Here is a 20400-nt window from a genome sequence, read left to right as displayed (position 1 = left end):
AGGAAACTTGTTTATATTCTGGATGAAAATAAAAGGATTAATGTATAAGAATTCTTCAGCTTGATACTATACAGCCTTCGGTGTCTTTGTTTCACAAGGCAGCATTCATGGAAGCTTTACATAACCCGTAAATGACCCGCAGAGACAGACAGGAGAACAGGGAGAGCTGATGAGTGGGTGGACGAGTGCATACTTGAACCAATGTGATAGTACCTTGACATGGACTGCTTTACTGTAGCTTGTTGAGGCACTGAAAACCACAGCCAAAGATATGTGTTTAGCCCTTTTGAGGCTGACCTTGCGTTCTGACTTCACTGTGAAGGGAAATGGAAAAACCAATTGCCCTAATAATTTAACTAGTTTAACCATGAGGTGAATGGTTCAAAAGGGTTGTACTTAGTGTCTTAATTCATCATAGCGGTTTTTTGGGCGTAACATGCTTTAAACCAATCAGATTGTAATCTCCCATTCCCTTTAAAAGCTAGGCGCGTTTGTAATTTGGTGCATTGCTATCATGATGGCGGATTTGCTAAGCAGGAAGGAGCGTGCAAACAGATCATACAATACTTTCATACCGTAATAACACCCTGTGTGAATGCACCTGAACACCCCACCGTGTAAGACCAGCACACCCATGGGCGCACAGATGGGCCCATGTGCTTTGCTATTTAAACGACGTGGGTACTGGACGGGATACTGACAACTGCGTCAGTATTAAGACACTTGCATCAGGCTTGTGCTGCACTTGGTGAAAGATAGGGCCCAGTATTACATGACTGTGACTTGCAAAATGATTTTTACATTATATTTGGCTAAGATGAGCAGAAACTTAAAGCTATTAAGTGTGACCAGTAAGCACAGTGAGGGCTATTTTGGTTCCTCCTTATCATGCAAATTAAGTGTAAACACAGAAAATATCTGTGTTCTGGATACTGTGCTGTGAAATAGTTTGTCAAAACATGTATACACGCTCAAAAAATGCCTCTGTGTAAACTGGTATGTGCACACACCCATAATTAGACTCCACTGTAAGATTGTTAGATGTTTCATATAGCATTTCAGCATGTATTAAAAACTAATTTATCTTGAGACATGCATAATTAGCATAAACAATTGAAACCAATACTAACAAAGACTGGAAGTCTCTACCAATGTATTTGATTTTTCATTTTCTGTCATGAGGGTCAGATTTCATTAGGAAATATGAATTGCTTTATGCCACAAGAAAGTAAACATGGTCTTCAAGTAATGGGCTACAACACCTGTGATTATTATACAACAGAAACAACATCATTAAATCATCTTGGGTGAGACAGTGAAAAACCCAATGATATCACAAAAGAAAACTGCAATATATGGGAGATCGAAACCTGGGGACATGCAGTATAAAGTATTTTTATCTTATCAAGCAAAGTCTTTCTACACGACACTAGGTAAACATTTCCCTGGATGACCTATTCAAAGAAAACAAGAAACTTTTAGATAAGAAGACAAGCGAAGGCCATGCCTACACTAAAATAGATTTAGTATGGACAGGCATAACAGAGCTTTTCCAAAATTCCATTCCCATCATTACAGAGAACAGCACGAACTGATTTACTGAGGCTTATAAGGCTGAAAAAGTGACTTTTCTTGAGCCCAAAAAGTTGAAATGGACAAATGAAAGAAATCAGTGTTGTCTCTTTCCTTATGACTGGGCATCCTGTAAGGAAGTTCGCAACAGTAGTCTAAATCAACAAATTTACATTTCCAGGATAATTGGATGTGGCGTTTTCTTTTGCGGGATGCAAATGTTCCACCAAAACAAGTTCCTTCCCGAGACAATTTTGCAGAGCCTACGTTGCTGTGTCCAGAGCTTACGCCAAATTTCCACAGGACGCGGAACGGCATCTGAGTAATCTGGTTTCCATTACAGTCAATGTGTGTATTTCCACAGACTGTGGAATGGCTGCGTCCCAGCTCCGGCAATCCACAGTGCTCCCTAGCAGATTCAGAGCTTCTTTTTTTTTTTGTCGGATGCCGGAGAGCTCCACAGCAATTAAGCACACGGACAGAAGGTTGAGCACAAAAAAGAAATAAAACACCCGGTAAATAATTACACTGTTCTGCATAGAAGAATTTGTTGTTTTATCCAGCCCCAAATGAAAATCACAAGCACCAAAAACATATGCACTGACAATAACAAATAGCAAATCAAATCCTCTCCAAATGTGTTTTAGAACAATTTACTAAACATCCGTTGAACAAGCAAAACATGTATATGAATAAGAGAGCTAATGTCAGTTTTATCTCTAGATTCAGGCTGTACTGGACTCTCCCGGTGATTTATTTAACATTAATATTATTTGTTTGACCATTTTTGTTAATTAGGGTTTTATTACCTCAAGCATAATATACATGTTTGTTTACCAAATTGTCAGAAATAACATGCAAATACATTGATTTCGGTCAAATAAGGTATAACACAGACCCGTTGCCATCACTGTACGTGGACCAATCATGCATGCTTACTGCTGTGCGTGGTCCCCCCCAAAAAATGCTCATTCCAAGCCAGGAAAAACCCTGTTGTGATTGGTTTAAATGAATGCAAACAACCCAGAGCGTTTTTTCTCCTATCCCGGCATGTATGTGTGGTGTAGCCAGACCTTACTCCACAGTGCTGTGGAGAAAGGGCTGCTACAGTAAACTGCACACTGTGTTCATTTGGCTCTTGTTCGGAGCTCCAACCAGACTACAAGATGAAGTGAGAGTCTGGTAATTATTTAAGTACTATATAAACATACAGGGAAAAATAACTAACCCCAGTTTATATAAAGCAACACCTGGATGAGAGTTTACTGTCAATTACAAAACAAATAACGGACAACCCAAAACTCAGAATTAATGGTAGTGGCATAAGAGTAGATAAAAAAAGGGTTTAGTTGAGTATTATTTAGGTTGACAACTAAATCCTAAAGGCAAAAGTCTGTTTTCCAAGCGCCGGTCATGGTTTACAGCCCAAGTTATCTGTCCTGTGTGAGAGGACTGATAAAAGGACCACGAGGGCAGGAGCTGATAAACTACAGGGCTAAGTAATGTTAACGGCATGTGAGTGATCAACCAATGCAAGTAAAATGCCACCATGTGAAGGATTGCACCATCCTTGCTGCTGAACTCTAAACCAAACACAGAATTGTACCACATGTTGTATAATAATGCACTGCAGTGACGTGCAGTAATATCAGAGGCTAGGCCCTGAGTAATGAAAGACAGAATACCTAATTCATTGTTTAGGCTACTATTCAATCAAAGCAGCAGGCTAAACATTACGCACAAGCGCGGCACACACGCACAGTTGATATCAAGAAATTTCCAATTGGGGTGACATTATCTCTCTCTCTCTCTCTCACACACACACACACACAAAAGTTCATGTCCAGCATCAGAATGCAAGTTACGCAACCATCTTTGTTCTAATTATTGCACAGCAGCCAATTATGTTTGTCCGTCACAGTTAGCAATAATGAAAATACAATGCTCATTGCCACGAAAAGCAAGCTCTTGCTTTTGCAAGGAAGCAGGTTGCATTTATCAGATCCTTCGTTATTTTGCTGTGAAGTCAAATGACATTGGGCTCTTTTCCACTCTGACTGAAAGATGTTTCACCTTGAGGAGTTCAGGGTGCTCCTGCATGAACAGGATGTGCAGAGAAATCACACTTTCTAGAACATCCCCCAGAACATTAAGGAAATTAGACAAAACATACAAACACTCATGCTCTCGTACGTTATCAGCCTCTATCCGTTTCCAGCCGTCTGAGCCACCAAAGAACAGTAATTACTGTAAATGTTGGAGCGAGAGAGGAGAGAGCAGAGAAAGCGTGAAGGAGGATAAAGGAGGCGAGATAGATAGTGGTTGAAGCAGCTGGCACCAAAAGTGCTCATTAGGCCAACCCTACCCCCAACACACACACACACACACACACACACACACACACACACACACACACACACACACACACACACACACACTACACAACACACATTAAAACATACAAAAACACGTATAGATCTCCTGCAACACATTGATGCTCAAATCACTCTGCAGAATGAAAGACATCATCGTCTAGACTTGTATTCAAAATGATTCTAACTATCTCTTCTAGATTTCCATGTGCTAATCCTTTCCAGTTCCTTCTTTGGCAACTAATTTTAACTCTCCATGTCATCGTCTGTCTTTTTTTCCTCCTTTCTACTTGATTGTTTTCATCTCTTTCAGTTCCTTCCTCACTCTCTTCCTTTTTCTGTGTTCCTTGTCTCTTCATTCCCCCTCTCTTAAACTATTTCTCTAATTTCCTAGCCTTCTTTCCTCTTCCTCTCCTCCTCTTCACGTCTCCCCATTAGCCCACACACATGCAGCCATAAGTCAATTAAAGTAATCGTTTTTATTCTCTCTTTCTATTATACTGTCTGCGACTGCATTCAAGATGGACTTAAAGTCATTACACTAAGCTGTAAGCCTGTGTGTGTGTTTTTGCAGAGCATAAGCTAATTAGGTAGCGTCCATGGCACAGCCAGATACAATGACCAGGGAAATGTTAGAGAGACAAGGCCGAACGTACTAACACATACACACAAGGATTATTCTAATGACTTCCCACATCACGGACAGGCGAACACACATGCACAAATACACAGGAACATGCTAATGTAGAATGGCAAGACATGTCCTTCCTCTTATAAATCCTTCGATAATGCGAAAACTCTGCCTGTAGTTTCTTCCCTTCCATTCCTTGACTTCTTCCTTCCTTATAGGCCATTCATTCATTAAAAACAGTTTGTTGTAGTTTTGCATATGATGCGCCTTCTCCCACTTAACAAGTTTGGAGAGTGATAACTTTTCCATTTGTTGAGGTAAGCTAGTTTGACGGTATCTGCATCTCATTTAGCTGCTCAACAGATGGCCAATAAATATAAATGAAAACCATGAGAATAAATTACTCCCACACACCAACAAGAATTTACACTCACACATCCACAACGCACCTCTGTCCACAGAGAATTACAACTACACATGGATATACACAAGTTATATTACCACAAGGCCGGGACACACAAACACAAAGAAAATTATAACACCCAAAAAAGGACCCATTTCTGCTTGTGTAATTGAAGCAAAAACGGTTTCAGCTGGGCTGTAAATGTATTGGCTCCAGACACACATATGACATCAGCTAGCTCGTGTGTGTGTGAGAGAGAGAGAGAGAGAGAGAGAGAGAGAGAGAGAGAGAGAGATCTCTGATAAATTGTCTCTATAGGTAATAAACAACATATTTTTCCATAGGGAGTCGCCTTGCTATTCAGACGTGTGTGTGTGTGTGTGTGTGTGTGTGTGTGTGTGTGTGTGTGTGTGTGTGTGTGTGTGTGTGTGTGTGTGTGTGTGTGTGTGTGTATGTGTGTGTGCGAGCGCACGTGTGTATTGTTTCCTAAGAGCCCCGGTTACTGCCTCATACACATAGAACTATAAATACAGCTACTTGAAACCTGTTATTGAGAAGAGTATGTACTCCCTGATCCTATCCTACAGCCACCAGTTTCCTCTTTTTCACCAAATTCTTCTTCTCTTTTTTTCTGCATGCCCTATTTCTTCTTTTTGTCTATTTTCCATCTTTGGCTTTTATTCTTTCCCTAACCCTGTGTCTCTGTCATTTTACATACTATCCTTTGTGAGAGTCTCTCCCTCTGCATCCATTTTTTTTTCCCTTTTCCTCACCATTCACTTGTCTCCAGTCTGGAGAAACGTTTTGGTCACTGGTTGTCAGCCCTGACAGAGTAGATACTTACTGCATGCAAAATTTTAAATTCCATGCAAAAATGAGCCTTTTCTGATGCATATATTCTGTCCCCCTATAGCTGCATCCTTTCATCCTGCATCTCTTTACCTCTCCAAGGTAAATCTTCTGTCCACAAACAACTAAATAATGGGTTGTGGTTAGTGATATTTGGATTGTTAAATGAAGAGGCAACCTTTTTGCATTCAGCCTGTCTTACATTTCAGTTATATGAGAAAACAACAACAATTCACTGTAATTAGATTCATAAACTTAGTCATAGATTGTAATTTTGCACTGAACTAAAAGTATTTTGTATTACACAGACGTTATCTGAAACGATTGTTATTGTCTTATTGAATGCTCACATAGAAAATTCAGATTCACAATGAACACCTCGTATGCAAATGCATGTACTGTAGATGAGGCGTGTTATGTAGCTCATGCGGTGGCCGTGCTTTTCAGTTTCTTGATGCAATGGAATCTGGTTTTGTTTTAGAAAATCACATTCTGTTACATGCTCAAACTGGTTATCTACAAATAAAAGATATATTTTTAACAGCAGAAACTTTGACTAGTCATAGTAGGACAAGCAGTGTATTTAATAGCATTATAGGTACAACAGGTCTATTGAGAGGAAAGAGCTCCCACTCAATTCTATGCACTAAGTACGCTAAGCATAAATGTATGCAGAAGCTTTCAACAGTATTTTTTTATGTATGAAACAGTACATTCCTATCTTAAAGTACACACTTTATGTAAATTCTTGTGACCTTTCTATGGTGTTATGGGGGTCCTACAATTCGAGATTTTAAAATTCAAACGCTGGCCTCAGCCCGTTACAAAACTAGGCCTGTCAGGTGTCTTTCAAAAGCTATATAACTCTCATATCAAATGCTACAGTTGGAATGGGTATGGGCATCATTCCAGTACAGACTGGAATAAGAAGAGGGAATGTCAGTGAAGTAAAGGAGTGATAGTCAGGCAGGAGAGAGCAAATGAATGAGGCTGAGAGAACGAGAACAAGACCCAGAGAAGCAAGCATAGAGCAGATAGGGAGGTATGTGTTTTATGAGGTAACATGTCGGTCATATATGTGTGTGAGAAATGGGTCTCGGTCTCAATGCAGCAAGGGCTGATGCAGCATAACAATAAGTTCACACACGCACTGCACGCACTACACACACACACAGTTTATGTCAGAAAGGATCCATACAGGCATGTAGGAATACACATGCGTACACAAACATTTACAAGTACGTAAATGACATAACCATGCTAGCACACATATGCACACACACGCTCATTCATTGCTACTTGTTTGTGTGTGTGTCTCTGTGCATGTATGAATGTTTGTAACACTATTAGTGTGCTCTGGATGGAGACCTATTAGCATAAAGGATGCCCCACTGTAAAATGACTAGACCCACAACACATACAAACAAAGCCACAAACCCACACTCACATTAATGTCCTAATTTGTTATCATATTATGAATATTTTAAGTACACAACAAGAAAACTAATTTGTTATTGACTTGAGACATTGAAGACAGTATAAGCGGGAGGAGAGAAGAAGAGAAAGGGTTGCATGTCTAGAGGAGAGAGAGACATTGAAAATTATACAGAAAGAGATACAAAAAGAGAAAAGGACAGACAGATATAGTACATGGACAGTTAAAGCAGGAGAGAGAGAGACAGAAAAGCAATACACATCTACAGAAAGAGAGAAGACAGCCGAGAGAATAAAGACAAGGGGGAAGTGAAATGAAGGGCTTCGCCACTTCTTTATACCGGCAACACAGAATGCTGTCCATGCAATCACAGTGTCCCCTGTTTGCAGCCTGTAAAATACCATTCTGGATATTGGCAAAACCAAATGTCACACAGGTTGAAGTTCTCTCTATTTTCATTTTTGGTTAAGTCTGTCTCTATAGTACATGTAAGGGTGAAGGGGGATTGGAGCTTTGGATTGGTGGGGGTAAACTTGGCACATGTACTTGTTCTTGTGTCCAGCTCGGTTTGATACACAGTTCTTCTACCGTAGGAATAAGGAAGGACTGAGCTACTGTGGAATGACTTAGATGTAGCACTGAGGTCATCAGTTCTTAAAAAGGTCTCAAATGACAGTAACTACCTTCACAAACTGAAATTGTAAACATGCTTGGATACAACAATAAAACGGGGTTCAGTGTAATACAAGACTGTTATGCGGGTGAAATAAATCGGGATTTATGGAGGAAATTGATTCATAGCTCAACTATACGGCAGCTGAAGAGTAAAGCTATAGTGCGTATAGTTTCTGCCGTCCCCATGAGGAATTCTAAGTAATAACAGCAAAACTTTGGGGTGTTCACATGATACCAGCCATCCATGACCGCGCACGCAAAGCTTTAATGGCAGAAGGATTTCTCTAAAAAAAAAAAATGTATAGACTCGTACAAAATTAATCCCTCTCAGTCATCAATTATGAACTGCTAGAAGTGTGTGGCAGCATCTGTATCTGTAGAGACCCTGCTCCCTCTGCCTGCATTTCCTGTTTTGCTGTGTTTGGGACGTTTCTGGGCGTCAGCCTTTGGGCATTGGGTGTGCAGAATCCATTATAGACCCTAAAAACATAACACAGTGTGTTCTAAATCACAGATAATGTTTCCTTTATAGTCATGGTAATTGCTCTGACCCAGATTCAGGGTTATTTATATATATAAAAAATGAAATATCCTCATTAGAATGCCTCTAAAACAACATATATTTGTAGTTTACACGTCTGATGAACTCTCACTTCACAACTAAATTTTGCCAGATTTTTAAGTCATTGAACTCTAAATCCCCATATGAAAACGTACTGTTATTGTTTGAATAGCCCATTTCTGCTACACTAGCTACATTGAAATCTTTACAACCAAGTGAAATTCAGCAAGACTCAATGGTAAAGGAGGCATTGCACTAGTGTTACTGAATAAATAAGTCAATAATAAATCAATCAGTGCAACGTATAATGTATCCTCCGTGGAAGATAATATATTGGCTTTTAACAGTGTGGTTCCTGAGAGGTAAAAAAACAGTACCAATCCCAGTCCATGTGGTCTCCATGTTATATTTCCATGGCCCCTGAAGTAACATTTCTGTGGAGATCCTCCAAATGTAGCTATTCAAAACCAAAACCCCTGCTTTCACTATTTGTAATTACAACAAATTGATTTAAAGGTTTTAAGTAAACATCTACAATATACAGTAGATATTAAAAAAAAAAAACAAGACAGTGAGTTATAGTGAAAGAGAGAAACAGAGGGGGAGAAAGCAACCTACGGTGTGCCATCGGCTTCAACTTTTAATTTTCTGAGTCACTATATTGTGCAGTACTTAATACACAAACACACTAGACAAGTCTGTCATGCTAACTGATAAATAATTAAAATCTCATTCTCTTGTTTTTAATAGGCATCAGCCAATGACAATTTATGTCAACTGACAAATTCAGTTTTTAAGCAAGTGACTTTCATAAAGTTGCTATCCCAGTCCTCCAATTTCTGTTTACATTTCATGTTGTGGCACACTTTGTACATTTCCTGCTCTCTTTTAATCTCTCTCTCTGTGACATCCTCTTCTCCCTCCCTCATCTCTCTCTGTTCCCCCCCATTTTTTCTCACACTCTGTGTCTCTTTCTTCTTCTCTTCTATCCACAAAAGTGTTGCTGAGTAGTTCACTTTTCATCCCCCTCAGATTGGAGCAGAATTCCCATCGGAACCTTGAATTGCATTTAATCAGCAGCTTTCCAGTTTTCCCACCTTCCCACTCACTCACACACATGAAATAGTACAGTCTCTCTCTCTCTTTCCATCAAAATTATGCTAAAACATGGAAACAATTACACACACCAAAATATGTGCGTGTGTGTTTGAGAAATTAAATTCGCCAGTACACGTGCTGCAGCGATTCGGCTGTCACATAAAAGAAAGTAAAAAATAAAAAACTAAGAGTCTGCAGTAACACCCACAGCTCTGTGAGGCTGCAGTGCTCACTGTAAAGCAGATGGTAAATGCTAAAGTTTGTGCTTTATCCTAAGCAGTCGTGTTTGAGTAAATGTAAAAGGGTTAGGGGTTGACAATTGTATTGTCATTGACACAATCTGCAGGCACATATATAACAAAATGTAGGTCAGTGGTTTCAGTGAAGGCAATGGGCACATACACAATATTATTAACATTATTTACAGACTCAGAATTATTAATAAACTCTGCGAGTGAAGTAAGATGTGTCCAAGGAGTAGAAAAGGTAATAAGATAGCCAATAGGACTATAAACTATTGTGCACGGGTGGGCATTTTCGTACTTGAGAGCGCCAAGGTGTGTCTTGCTGTGTCTTTATACACATTAAAGGATTTAGCCTACCTTTGCAAGAAGGCTTAGGGGTTCTCGGCAAGAAGGTGGCAGTACTTCCTGTGCCAGGTCAGGTACTTCCTGTCGTAGGTACAGTTCTAACATGGATGCCAGCTGAGACAGACCTTGTTTCTTCTGCTCAGACATGGAATTTAGGTCTGTAAGAAAAATATAAGAATGATTTGTATGTCCCATTGAGCTCCTGACTATGTCTGGAAAGACACACAATGACCAACAAGACTTAGAAATACTCTCATCTCTTTATGTTCCCAACATGTCTGGTGAGAGATTAAATAGTTGTATTTATTTTTTTAATGCACTGGCATTTGACTTACTCACATAGACACTATTGGGGGAGAAACTTACGTGATTCATGCTCCTCCAAAGTGTAGAACTCCTCACTCCTGCTCTTAGATGGACTTAACTAGAAAGAAAATAAGAGGGTGCCTAAACATGTTATTATAGTCTTAGAGAATTATTTTTCTGCTATTGTTACACATTATGTGCTGAAACCCCATATTCTCGCTGTTGCATGAACTCTTTGTTAAGCTGATCTTCTCAAGCACTTACAAAAGCAGAAAATGGAAATTTCGGAATACCGGAAGAAAACACTTGAATATCCAGAAAATCCCAAAAAGATTTTCAAAGCACAGCCGCCATATACAGCCTACCACAACTAACAAAATGAGAGGCACGAGTAGCCATTTCTTTTGTATATTTCTTCACTTGGAGAAACTGCACAAACATACCAAGGCAAAGATGAGTCTCGCAGCCAGACGGACTGAGTCAGTGGGAATTCTGGGTAGGAGGCTTTGCAGACATTTGCACTCTCTCTTGTGGCTAAGCCATGCTTGTTTCTGTGGGAGAAGGGCATCTTTAAAAAGAAAAACGGACACAAACACAGACACACACACAAACACGGACACACGCATGGACACACACACAAATACCTGGCAATTGATATTGCAGTAGCGAGCCATCTTGCACTGGGAACACCGCAACAAGGTTTCAGGTCTAGACAGAAGGAGAGAAAAAATATAGTTAAATCTGCACAGATTGTAAACTGATCTTCCAAAAAGAGGAAGCTGTCACTCCAAAGAAAATAAAATGGTTCAAAGGCTTCACCGTTATCCAAAAGATCTCAAGGCCAGCGGTAGAAAAAATGTCTCAACTAGTAAATGACTCAGGGAGCTGGAATGGGACCAGCACTTCAGATTTCTAAAATCACCAATGTCACTGCTTCACATAAGCCTGCAAGATAAATCGTTATAACATTGCGATTTAGATTCACCCACCCCTGTTGGTGATTTAATTTGACTTTAATTTGTTTTTTGATTTGTTTTTATGACTTTGATTCTCATTTAATTTTACGAGCCGACTGCGTCACAAACACTACTACTTTCTTCTGTCAGTTTTAAAGCTCTCCCAAGCACTGCAATGGGCTCGCTTCTCTTCATTGAGGCCTATGTGTTTACAGGCTTGTGGTGATGCGCAATGGGTTCCAAAACAAATCTATGTTTGGTACTGCCAATTCGTATTGTTTGTTATGGTTCATGTGTGCATGAGAAAAGAATCATGGCAGAGAATCCTGATATCAATTCTAAGCTAAAAAAAAAATCGTGATTCATATTTTTCCCTGAATTGTGAAGGTCTAGCTCCATATACAAAACCGTTTGTCATATTTAAACTGCTACACTAACATATGCACTTATCTACTCAAGCGTCCTTTTTGTTCCTGCCATTGTCTTGACCTTTTCCCATGTATCAACCTCGTCTTATCCTTTTCTATATGCTGTAAGTTGACTGGGTGCATCCATTACCTAGTTTTATCCACCTCCCTATCTTCTTTTTGATTGTCTAAGAGCAATACATTAGGTACACTCTCCTCACTGTCACAGCCTGTTAGTATCACAGCACCTGAGCACAACCCATGTGTCTGAGGATCAGTGTGCACTTGCTGTGTGCGTTTGTCCACTCGCGGTGTTTATGTCTGTTTCTGTGTGCTTTTCCTGCCTCCAAGGTCCGCTGTGTCTCTCAGAGTGACACTGCTGTCCTTTCCAGTTTGCCTGTCAAGTCTGATAACAAGCCAGAGCAAGGTAGCGTCTGTCCGCTTCACATAGCCAATTACATTCAGTAAAGATGTGCACACACACACACACACACACACACAAACACACACACACACAACTGTCAGAGTGGTTTGTGTTGTGTTTGTGCATAGGCCGCTATGATCCACATAGATACATATTTTTTTGACTGGCAACCCAGAATGCTTGACACCTTGCTTTCAATTTTGCGTGATGGATTTCTGTGCATTGCTAGTGTCATCCCTTCATTAGAGCATAGGCGCATGAGAATCAGGGTTAGAGAAGCCTGAGGCTCGTTTGGCATGAGCTCATATACAGTACAAAATCACTCTGTGTGGTTTATCATATGATGACTGATGAGAGAAAGCCACAGAAAATTATAAAATATTGCTAATTAAAATCTGACAACTGATGGTATTATGAGCTTACTTACACAAAATTAGGTAATGGAAAACATGCCATGATGGATGTTAATACATTAGCCCAGGGCTTATCATACTTATTATGGGGATATTTAATAAGATTGGGCATACTTATGAATGCTGTAGATGGCATTAGAAGAACCTTAAAGGCTAAATCAGACATAATATGAACACACTTACTCACACAGTGTAGGTCTGACAGAAGGCTGATGCCTGTTAACATTAGCGTCAGAAGTTAAGTGTTTCCTCTAACTGTTTATCAGTGTGTGACCAGACTGGACTGTTGTATTTGGCCCCAGGCCCCTGAAGGCTTCGAAAACAAGTTTCTTAAACACACTTCACTCTCACACTCTGCTGTGATTTACAGCTTTCCTCTTCTTACCGCCCCTCTTGTTATGCCGCTGTATCTTATTTGCAATGACCTTTCTAGCCTGAATCCCAATGGTTAAATTTATAGTCTCACCTTAGGACAGAGGTCCATTCACGTCATGTTGAGACCAACCAGAAACAGTGAAACCACCCACAGATTAAGAAACACATGCGTGAAGTATGAGACACAAAGCAATAACAACAGATTGGAGCAGGCCAGACCCAAACAAAGCCAGGTTCTGTGCAGCTTCAACACATGAACTGAGAACATAACTCAGACACTAAGAGTTTGGTCACATCACAAGCTTCAAGCCGCAGGAAGTCAATCCATCTTCCACAATCCCAGACAGGAAGACTGATGCTGACCACAACACCATTTTTAGTTCTATGCTTAACTTTGTTGGAAATGTTGCCCCTCGGGCAGCTGAAAGCGCTATACTGTGTTCATGGATGCAAGTACAGTACATTTCCATAACTTTAACAATAATGTACAGAAAAACCCATCACAATCTGCTTAAAAAGCAATATCATAAATACCAGTATTATTTATTAAACATAAAATATTTAAACGGATCAAGGAGCTACATTTCAACTACTATGTTTGACTGTAAAATGCATGAACGTGTGTGGGAATCAATGCTGAGGAAGTGGCTGTAAGTAATGTGGTGAAGCGAAAAGAGCTGGAAACACAATATTGAAAAACACTCAGCGCCAGCCATCCGTCTAATCAAAAAAGCCATCTCTAAAATCTTTCAGACTACAGCAGTTACCAATATTTGATAATAACATTAAATTAACATCAATTACAAGACGGTTCTGGCAGATAGGGATGCGCAAGCTGATGATTATGCCTCAAGATGACAGAAATTTGATTTAGCCATACCGTTCCTACTGGGGAATCTATTCCAGGCCATTGTAGGTAATGTTGTAAATCAATGAGCAGGACAGTTTTATGGCAATATTGAGTCTATAGGACTTCTGCATCAATGGGATGACGTAGTTTGATTTGCCACGCTCCTAACTCACTGGATTGGCTAAAAATAGACATTCCCATGTGTTTATTTTATTTGCAAGGTTTCTTAAATTGAGTTAACAAAGATATTACTTAATCAAAATATGTATATCAAATGGCAGTAGCTCAGTCCATAAGGAGTTGGGTTGGGAACCGGAGGGTCACTGGTTCAAATCCCCGTATGGACCCAAAAAGTTGGGAGCGTGGATTGGTGGCTGGAGAGATGCCAGTACACCTCCTGGGCACTGCCAGGTGCCCTTGAGCAAGGCACCGTACCCCCCAACCGCTCAGGGCGCTGGTTCAGCTGGCAGCCCACTCACTCTGACATCTCTCCATGTATAGTGCATGTATAGGTCCTGACCATGTGTGTGTATTTCAGGCCTGTGTGTGAGTACTAACAAAAAGTGTGTACACAAAGTGTAGTGCAGTAATTTCCCCATTGGGGACTAATAAACAAATTATCTTATTTATCTTATCTTACTACTGTGAGGTTGCCTGGCTATCATCAAACCAAGCCAAGCTCAATATATTTTAGGTTTAGAATTGGTCTGGGGAGCCTGCTCTGTATATTCACTGTACAAGAGGCGTGATCAACAGGCATAGTTGAAATGACTCTGTACTCAATTGGAAAGTCCAACCAATCAGACCAACGATCCGGCTGACGTAGAAGCAACAGCGGCATCAACGGGTTTGCCGCGCTTCAGTGGCGTTCGGTGCCCGCTATGTTGAAAGTAAACAAGATGCGGCTCGGTCGCTTCTCCATCGTCATCATGTTAAACCAGTCAGGTAGATAAGCCAGTTGCTGGCTTATTTGTCAGTAATGTGTTTGGTTCCCGCAAAATTGTGAACTGAAGCAGGATAATTTAACGTGCAGCTTTCCTATGAGTTTCCTTTGATTATAGGATCAAATTAGGCCATATTATTTACTTAAAATATAAAATGTTCCAATTCCTAAACTTATTACTTGTCTACCAGGCGAGCAAACTCTATGCTTGTTCTAGGTTGCTTTTGAATTAAACTAATACCGGTTTTCTGAACAAACACGCTTCATCTATGGTTTTGTTTTGAAGGAGGAAGTTACTTTAAAACAGCAGTATATAGTGCTGGACTCGGTCGAGACCAACTAGAATATTTGGGGAGTCCAAAGCCTAATTCCAAATACTAACGAGTCCGAGACAATAGAAAACCATATTGAGTCTGGACTTGAGTACTACTGCCCTGACTTCAACACAGACAGAGACACACACACACACACGTAAATCCTGTTGCCTGTGTCAACGTCACTATGTCACAGACAAAGGAGACATAAAGAACTGAGGAACAGGGAGACCAGGGACAGTCAGGTGTAGTCTCTGGTAAGTGTGTTGAGCTTAGCTCACATTTTTGGAGGTGTGTGGCTGTCAGGGTTAGCAGTGGCTCACTAATTTACATTATGATCAGCCAATTCAATTTAACAAGTGTACTAAAGAATTGTTTTTTATATAGGGACATTTTTTCATTATGTTTTAAGATATTTTAGTGGCTTGATGGTAAACTTGTAAATAAATGGTTTTAAAGAAGAATATTTAAGTCAATTTAGTCAGCTTTTTCATTGAATCAAGAGAAACACTTAAAGAAGGATAATGGTACAGTCCCCATGTTGGACTAATGATAGCATTAAGGCTTTCCTCTGTGTGCACATATTGTCTACAAGTATCATTTTGGCTGTATTATTGTGTCCCTTTCAAAAACTTGGTCCCCCCCAACTGTGAGATGGCACGCGCACGCACACACGGCTAAATCTTTACAATCTGAACATGATTTCACTAAAATCTCAAACCATAGCTCCATGACAACCACAAAAACTACCACAACACATTTTCTATGGTAAAATGTTGTAGTTTGACAGTTCAGAACAACTGTTCTTTCAACTGCCTGTTTCTTTTTCAACTCCTGTTTCTTACTGAATCAGTAAGCAAACACCTACACACATTCTGTACAATTCACACACATTATGCCTTGATTCAAATACACAGAGACGACTCTGTCCTGGCCTCTGGGCAATAATCGACCAGAGTTCAGAACATAGGATGCTACAAGGCATACAGTATGGTACACACGGATTTAACATAAACCAAATATAGATGTGGAAAGCAACAACAGAGCAAGACGGATCAAAATAAACCGAAAAAGACGGCAAAAAAAGATTTGAACTACGTCAGTTCATTAGTATGCAAGAGAAACATACTTGTTTAATAAGAATACTCATTTTTATAGGAATATAAAATTATAATTTCTCCCATGAAGCCCATGTGTCTCATCATCAGCCATGTTCTCCATTATGTTCATTGTTTTCCTCTGTCATCTCCCTCCCTCTCTTCACCCCCTTTATTTCCCTCTCACTTTCCACTGCCTTTTTGCCCTTTTTCTTCTTCTTTTGTGTCAGATGTTGGGTGACATGATGGTCTTCTGGATGGCAGATCCATGGTTGGACTGCGGGCACACAAGGAAAACTCATGAATAAGATGAGATGGGTTTCATTAGGAACATGCAGAAGGCAGAATTAGAAAAAAGGTCTCTCTCTCTCTTCCCCCCTGAACATAGTTATTGGGTCATTCTCTCTTTCGTGCCTTTGTCTATGACACTGATATCCCACACACTCAGAATATATTTATTTCAAGACTTAACCGTTATCACACCACCACAAACTAACAGTTTGGATGATCCATTAACCGTTTTAGTGGTGTACCGAGCAAAGATTTGCTGGAGCCAGAAAATATAAGGGCTTGCTTCTTTATTGTACTTTATGTCTTTCAAAATGGAATTTTGTTCAATTATTGACTGTTGGTTGGACAAAATAACTAGTAATTATTAGATTATTATTACTAATAGATTCTGGTGAAATAAGATTGGCACTTTACTATTTATTTTTAAATCTGATTTACTGACTAATGTGAATAACTATTAGCCCTAAAACCCCAGTCTATGGTGCCATGTATTTTCTCAGAGACAAATAGAGAGCCATTAGACAAATCACATCATCTATTGCAAAAAACATTAATCCCTTTTCTGATAGAGATACGTAAATGCTTTAACTTCAAGGTATTTTGCTCACATTAAAAAATGTCTACCTCTAAATATAATTTTGAACAAGTTTTAAAAAGAAAAAGACTGTCAGATAAAGAGATAGACAAGTATTTTATATTAGGTACATAGTATAGTATGTACACTACTGTGCCTTCTGTTTTTTTCTTCCTTTCGTTTTCCACCTAAAAACATAAGCAGTATATTTTTTAACCTTGCCAATTACACAATTCTTAGTTGCAAACATGCATTCATTATCAACTCCTGTAAAGGTTGTTTTTAAAGGATAAAGGCCTTGTTGATGATATGACTGAAATGAGAAAGGTAATCATGAAAAAATTATGTAAAAAACAAAACTGTCACCAGACAGTAGAGGAATTGACTGAAAGACGCAGATTTTCCGCATTGATATGCAAGAGCATAGATGTGTGCACTCACATGTGTGTATATGTGGTCATTTGTGTTAAGTCTATGCTATCAGACACCTAATTAGGCCTACCTCAGCATGTCTCTGTTGGTGTGGGTGTGTGTGTGTGTGTGTGTGTGTGTGCCGCATGGTAATTAATTTCCCGTGAGTACTAGCTGCTTTGCTGCAGCCATGAGAGATTTAGTTGTATGTGTATGTGTGTGTGTGTTTATAATTAGTGGGGTCCTCTTTTCTTGGCTGTCTTGTCGTGCCTGAGTTGATTCTCATTTCCAGGCTTAGTGGCCAACAAAGCATGGTACACCTCACTCCCACATGACAAGTAATGATGTGCGAGTATATGTATGGTAGATAAATTACCTGCAAATTTCAACATACAGTACATCAACAGTACCATGCATAATGCCTTTAGAATGGTTGAAGAATAATAGAAAACTAGAAATGCACTTCACAGCTGAGGCTACAAAGAGACCTGTGCCTGGTCTGGTTAAGCCACTTCTTGTTTGTTGTGAGTAGAGCCCGACCAATATATTGGCTGGCCGATATCATTGGCTGATATTAGGCATTTCCAGATTTATCATATTGGTATTTATAATGGTCAATTTAAAATAACAAAAACAAATACAAGATACATACATACATACAGTGGGGCACAAAAGTTTGGGCACCCCGGGTAAAAATTTGTAATAATGTGCATAAAGAAGAAAAGATGGAGAAATCTTCAAAAGGCATTAAATGACTAGGGCTGTAATCTCCCAGTCGACTAGTCGTTTTATTGGTCGATACGTTCTGGCTCGACCAAAATTCTGATTGGTTGATTTTTCGCCGTGTTATTTCATCAGGTGGAAGCACAGACCGTTACGATCTATGGGTGGAAAGCACTTATTGCTATTGGGGGTGTTTTCAGAGCATCTCTGTTTCACAGGTAACAGTCTGTCTTTACAACAACTCCCTTGTTTTCACTTTTTTTTGGATTAGCCCAACCCACTGTGGACAGATTGAAGATAGAACTAGAAAGCCTTGGTTTAGTGGTTTGCTGAATATTTATGTTTAATGTAATGTAATGTTTAATTTACAGTCAGTCCTCCTCAACCATGTTGAAGACATCGCCAGTGTGGCAGTATTTTACAAAAAAAAAACTGAAAAAAGTTGATTGCAAAGTTTACAACTAACAGTTTACATCTCGCAACCAAGCCCCGATGTTCAGCTGCTCCGTGCGAGGACATGCACAGAGCGCTGATGCAGCGCTGTCAGAGCCAACAGACGAGTGGCATTTCAGTGAAAAAAAATTAGGTCAAAAACAATTTAATATACTGCAAATATCCTACAAGGACAAGTACTGCGGGACAGTACAGTTAATAATCTAACGTGGGTTTTTTTCCGCCCCCCCAAGTCAATTTTTAGTCAAAATATCAGGACTTCAGTCGACCAAGATTTTCTTGGGTTGATTACAGCTCTACAAATGACAGATTAGACATTCGTAAAATATGTCACAAAAAGTTAGATTTTATTTCCATCATTTACACTTTCAAAATAACAGAAAACAAAAATTTACGTCTGCGAAAGTTTGGGCACCCTGCAGTTAATGCCTTGTCCTGCCCCCTTTGTATCACAGCTTGTAAACGCTTCTTGTAGACAGCCAAGAGTCTTTCAATTCTTGTTTGAGGTATCTTCGCCCATTTGTCCTTACAAAAGTCTTCCACTTCTTCTGTCACGCACTGCTCTTTTAAAAACCCAAAGTCTATCCAAAGATTTTCAATTGTGTTGAGGTCAAGAGATTGTGAAGGCCATGGCAAAACCTTCAGTGTACGCCTCTTGATGTAATCCACCACGGATTTTGAGGTGTGTTTAGGATTATTATCCATTTGTAGAAGCCATCCTCTCTATAACTTCAGCTTTTTCAAAGATGGCATCAAGTTAGCTGAAATTTTGTTGAATCCATTTTTCCTTTCACTCGTGAAATGTTCCTTGTGCGACTGGCTGCAATAAAACCCCAAAGCATGATTGATCCACACTTCTGTCCCACACAGTTGGACAGAAGTTCTTTTCAATAAAGTCTGTGAACTTTCTTCTCATTCATTCATTCCGGCCAAAAAGTTATATTTTAACCTCATCGGTGTCAGTGCCATAGTTTTAATTATTATTAACACAGCTGTATATTGTTAATTGGCAGGAGAGACAACCCTGTATTTGTACCAGTGATTCCACTGGTAACTCTATCACGGCGGCCACGGCGAAAAACACAGAAGTTATTGAAGGCAACTAACTTCAGTTCGTAGAATAATAGCCTGAGAAGGAGCCCGCTGGAACCATTCATAATGAGTCAGCCGTCCCTCTGTGAGTGCATCCATCGCACTCCCCCTCTCTCCCTAGCTCTTTTAATCAGTTGTAAAAAACAAGTGAAGGACCTTTCACAGAGATACATTTTTTTCAAAATATATTGCAGGCTACTAATTTCAGATAATTTTAAATGACATGTGTTGCAGCTGTATGTATGTACAACATACAACTTAAACATAAGAGGAATATCCAATATGGATGTGAAAGCAATTATAAATAGCCTAAGTGACTCAAAAAAATAGTTTTGGTTAAAATCCACAAATAATCGTGATAATTAATCATGATCTCAATATTGATCAATATATATATATATATAATATAATATATATATATATATACATACATACACACACACATATACTCACCGGCCACTTTATTAGGTACACCTGTCCAACTGCTCGTTAACACTTAATTTCTAAGCAGCCAATCACATGGCGGCAACTCAGTGCATTTAGGCATGTAGACATGGTCAAGAGAATCTCCTGCAGTTCAAACC

General features: G+C 39.5%; 1 protein-coding gene across 1 annotated transcript in view; it reads right to left on the bottom strand.

Annotated features, from left to right (window-relative positions):
- Positions 1–20400, bottom strand: part of smyd3 (SET and MYND domain containing 3) — a 67864-nt gene that overhangs the window by 39749 nt on the left and 7715 nt on the right. Inside the window, exons 2-5 of the mRNA XM_034877008.1 lie at positions 11138–11201; positions 10937–11044; positions 10554–10611; positions 10200–10345 (exon numbers count right to left, since the gene is read on the bottom strand). Coding sequence (XP_034732899.1) covers positions 10200–10345; positions 10554–10611; positions 10937–11044; positions 11138–11201 — 376 coding nt within the window. The remainder of the gene's footprint in view (positions 1–10199; positions 10346–10553; positions 10612–10936; positions 11045–11137; positions 11202–20400) is intronic.

The sequence above is a fragment of the Etheostoma cragini genome, chromosome 1 (assembly GCF_013103735.1).
Source record: "Etheostoma cragini isolate CJK2018 chromosome 1, CSU_Ecrag_1.0, whole genome shotgun sequence".
Classification (NCBI taxonomy): domain Eukaryota; kingdom Metazoa; phylum Chordata; class Actinopteri; order Perciformes; family Percidae; genus Etheostoma; species Etheostoma cragini.
This window is presented reverse-complemented; position numbering and strand designations above follow the sequence as displayed.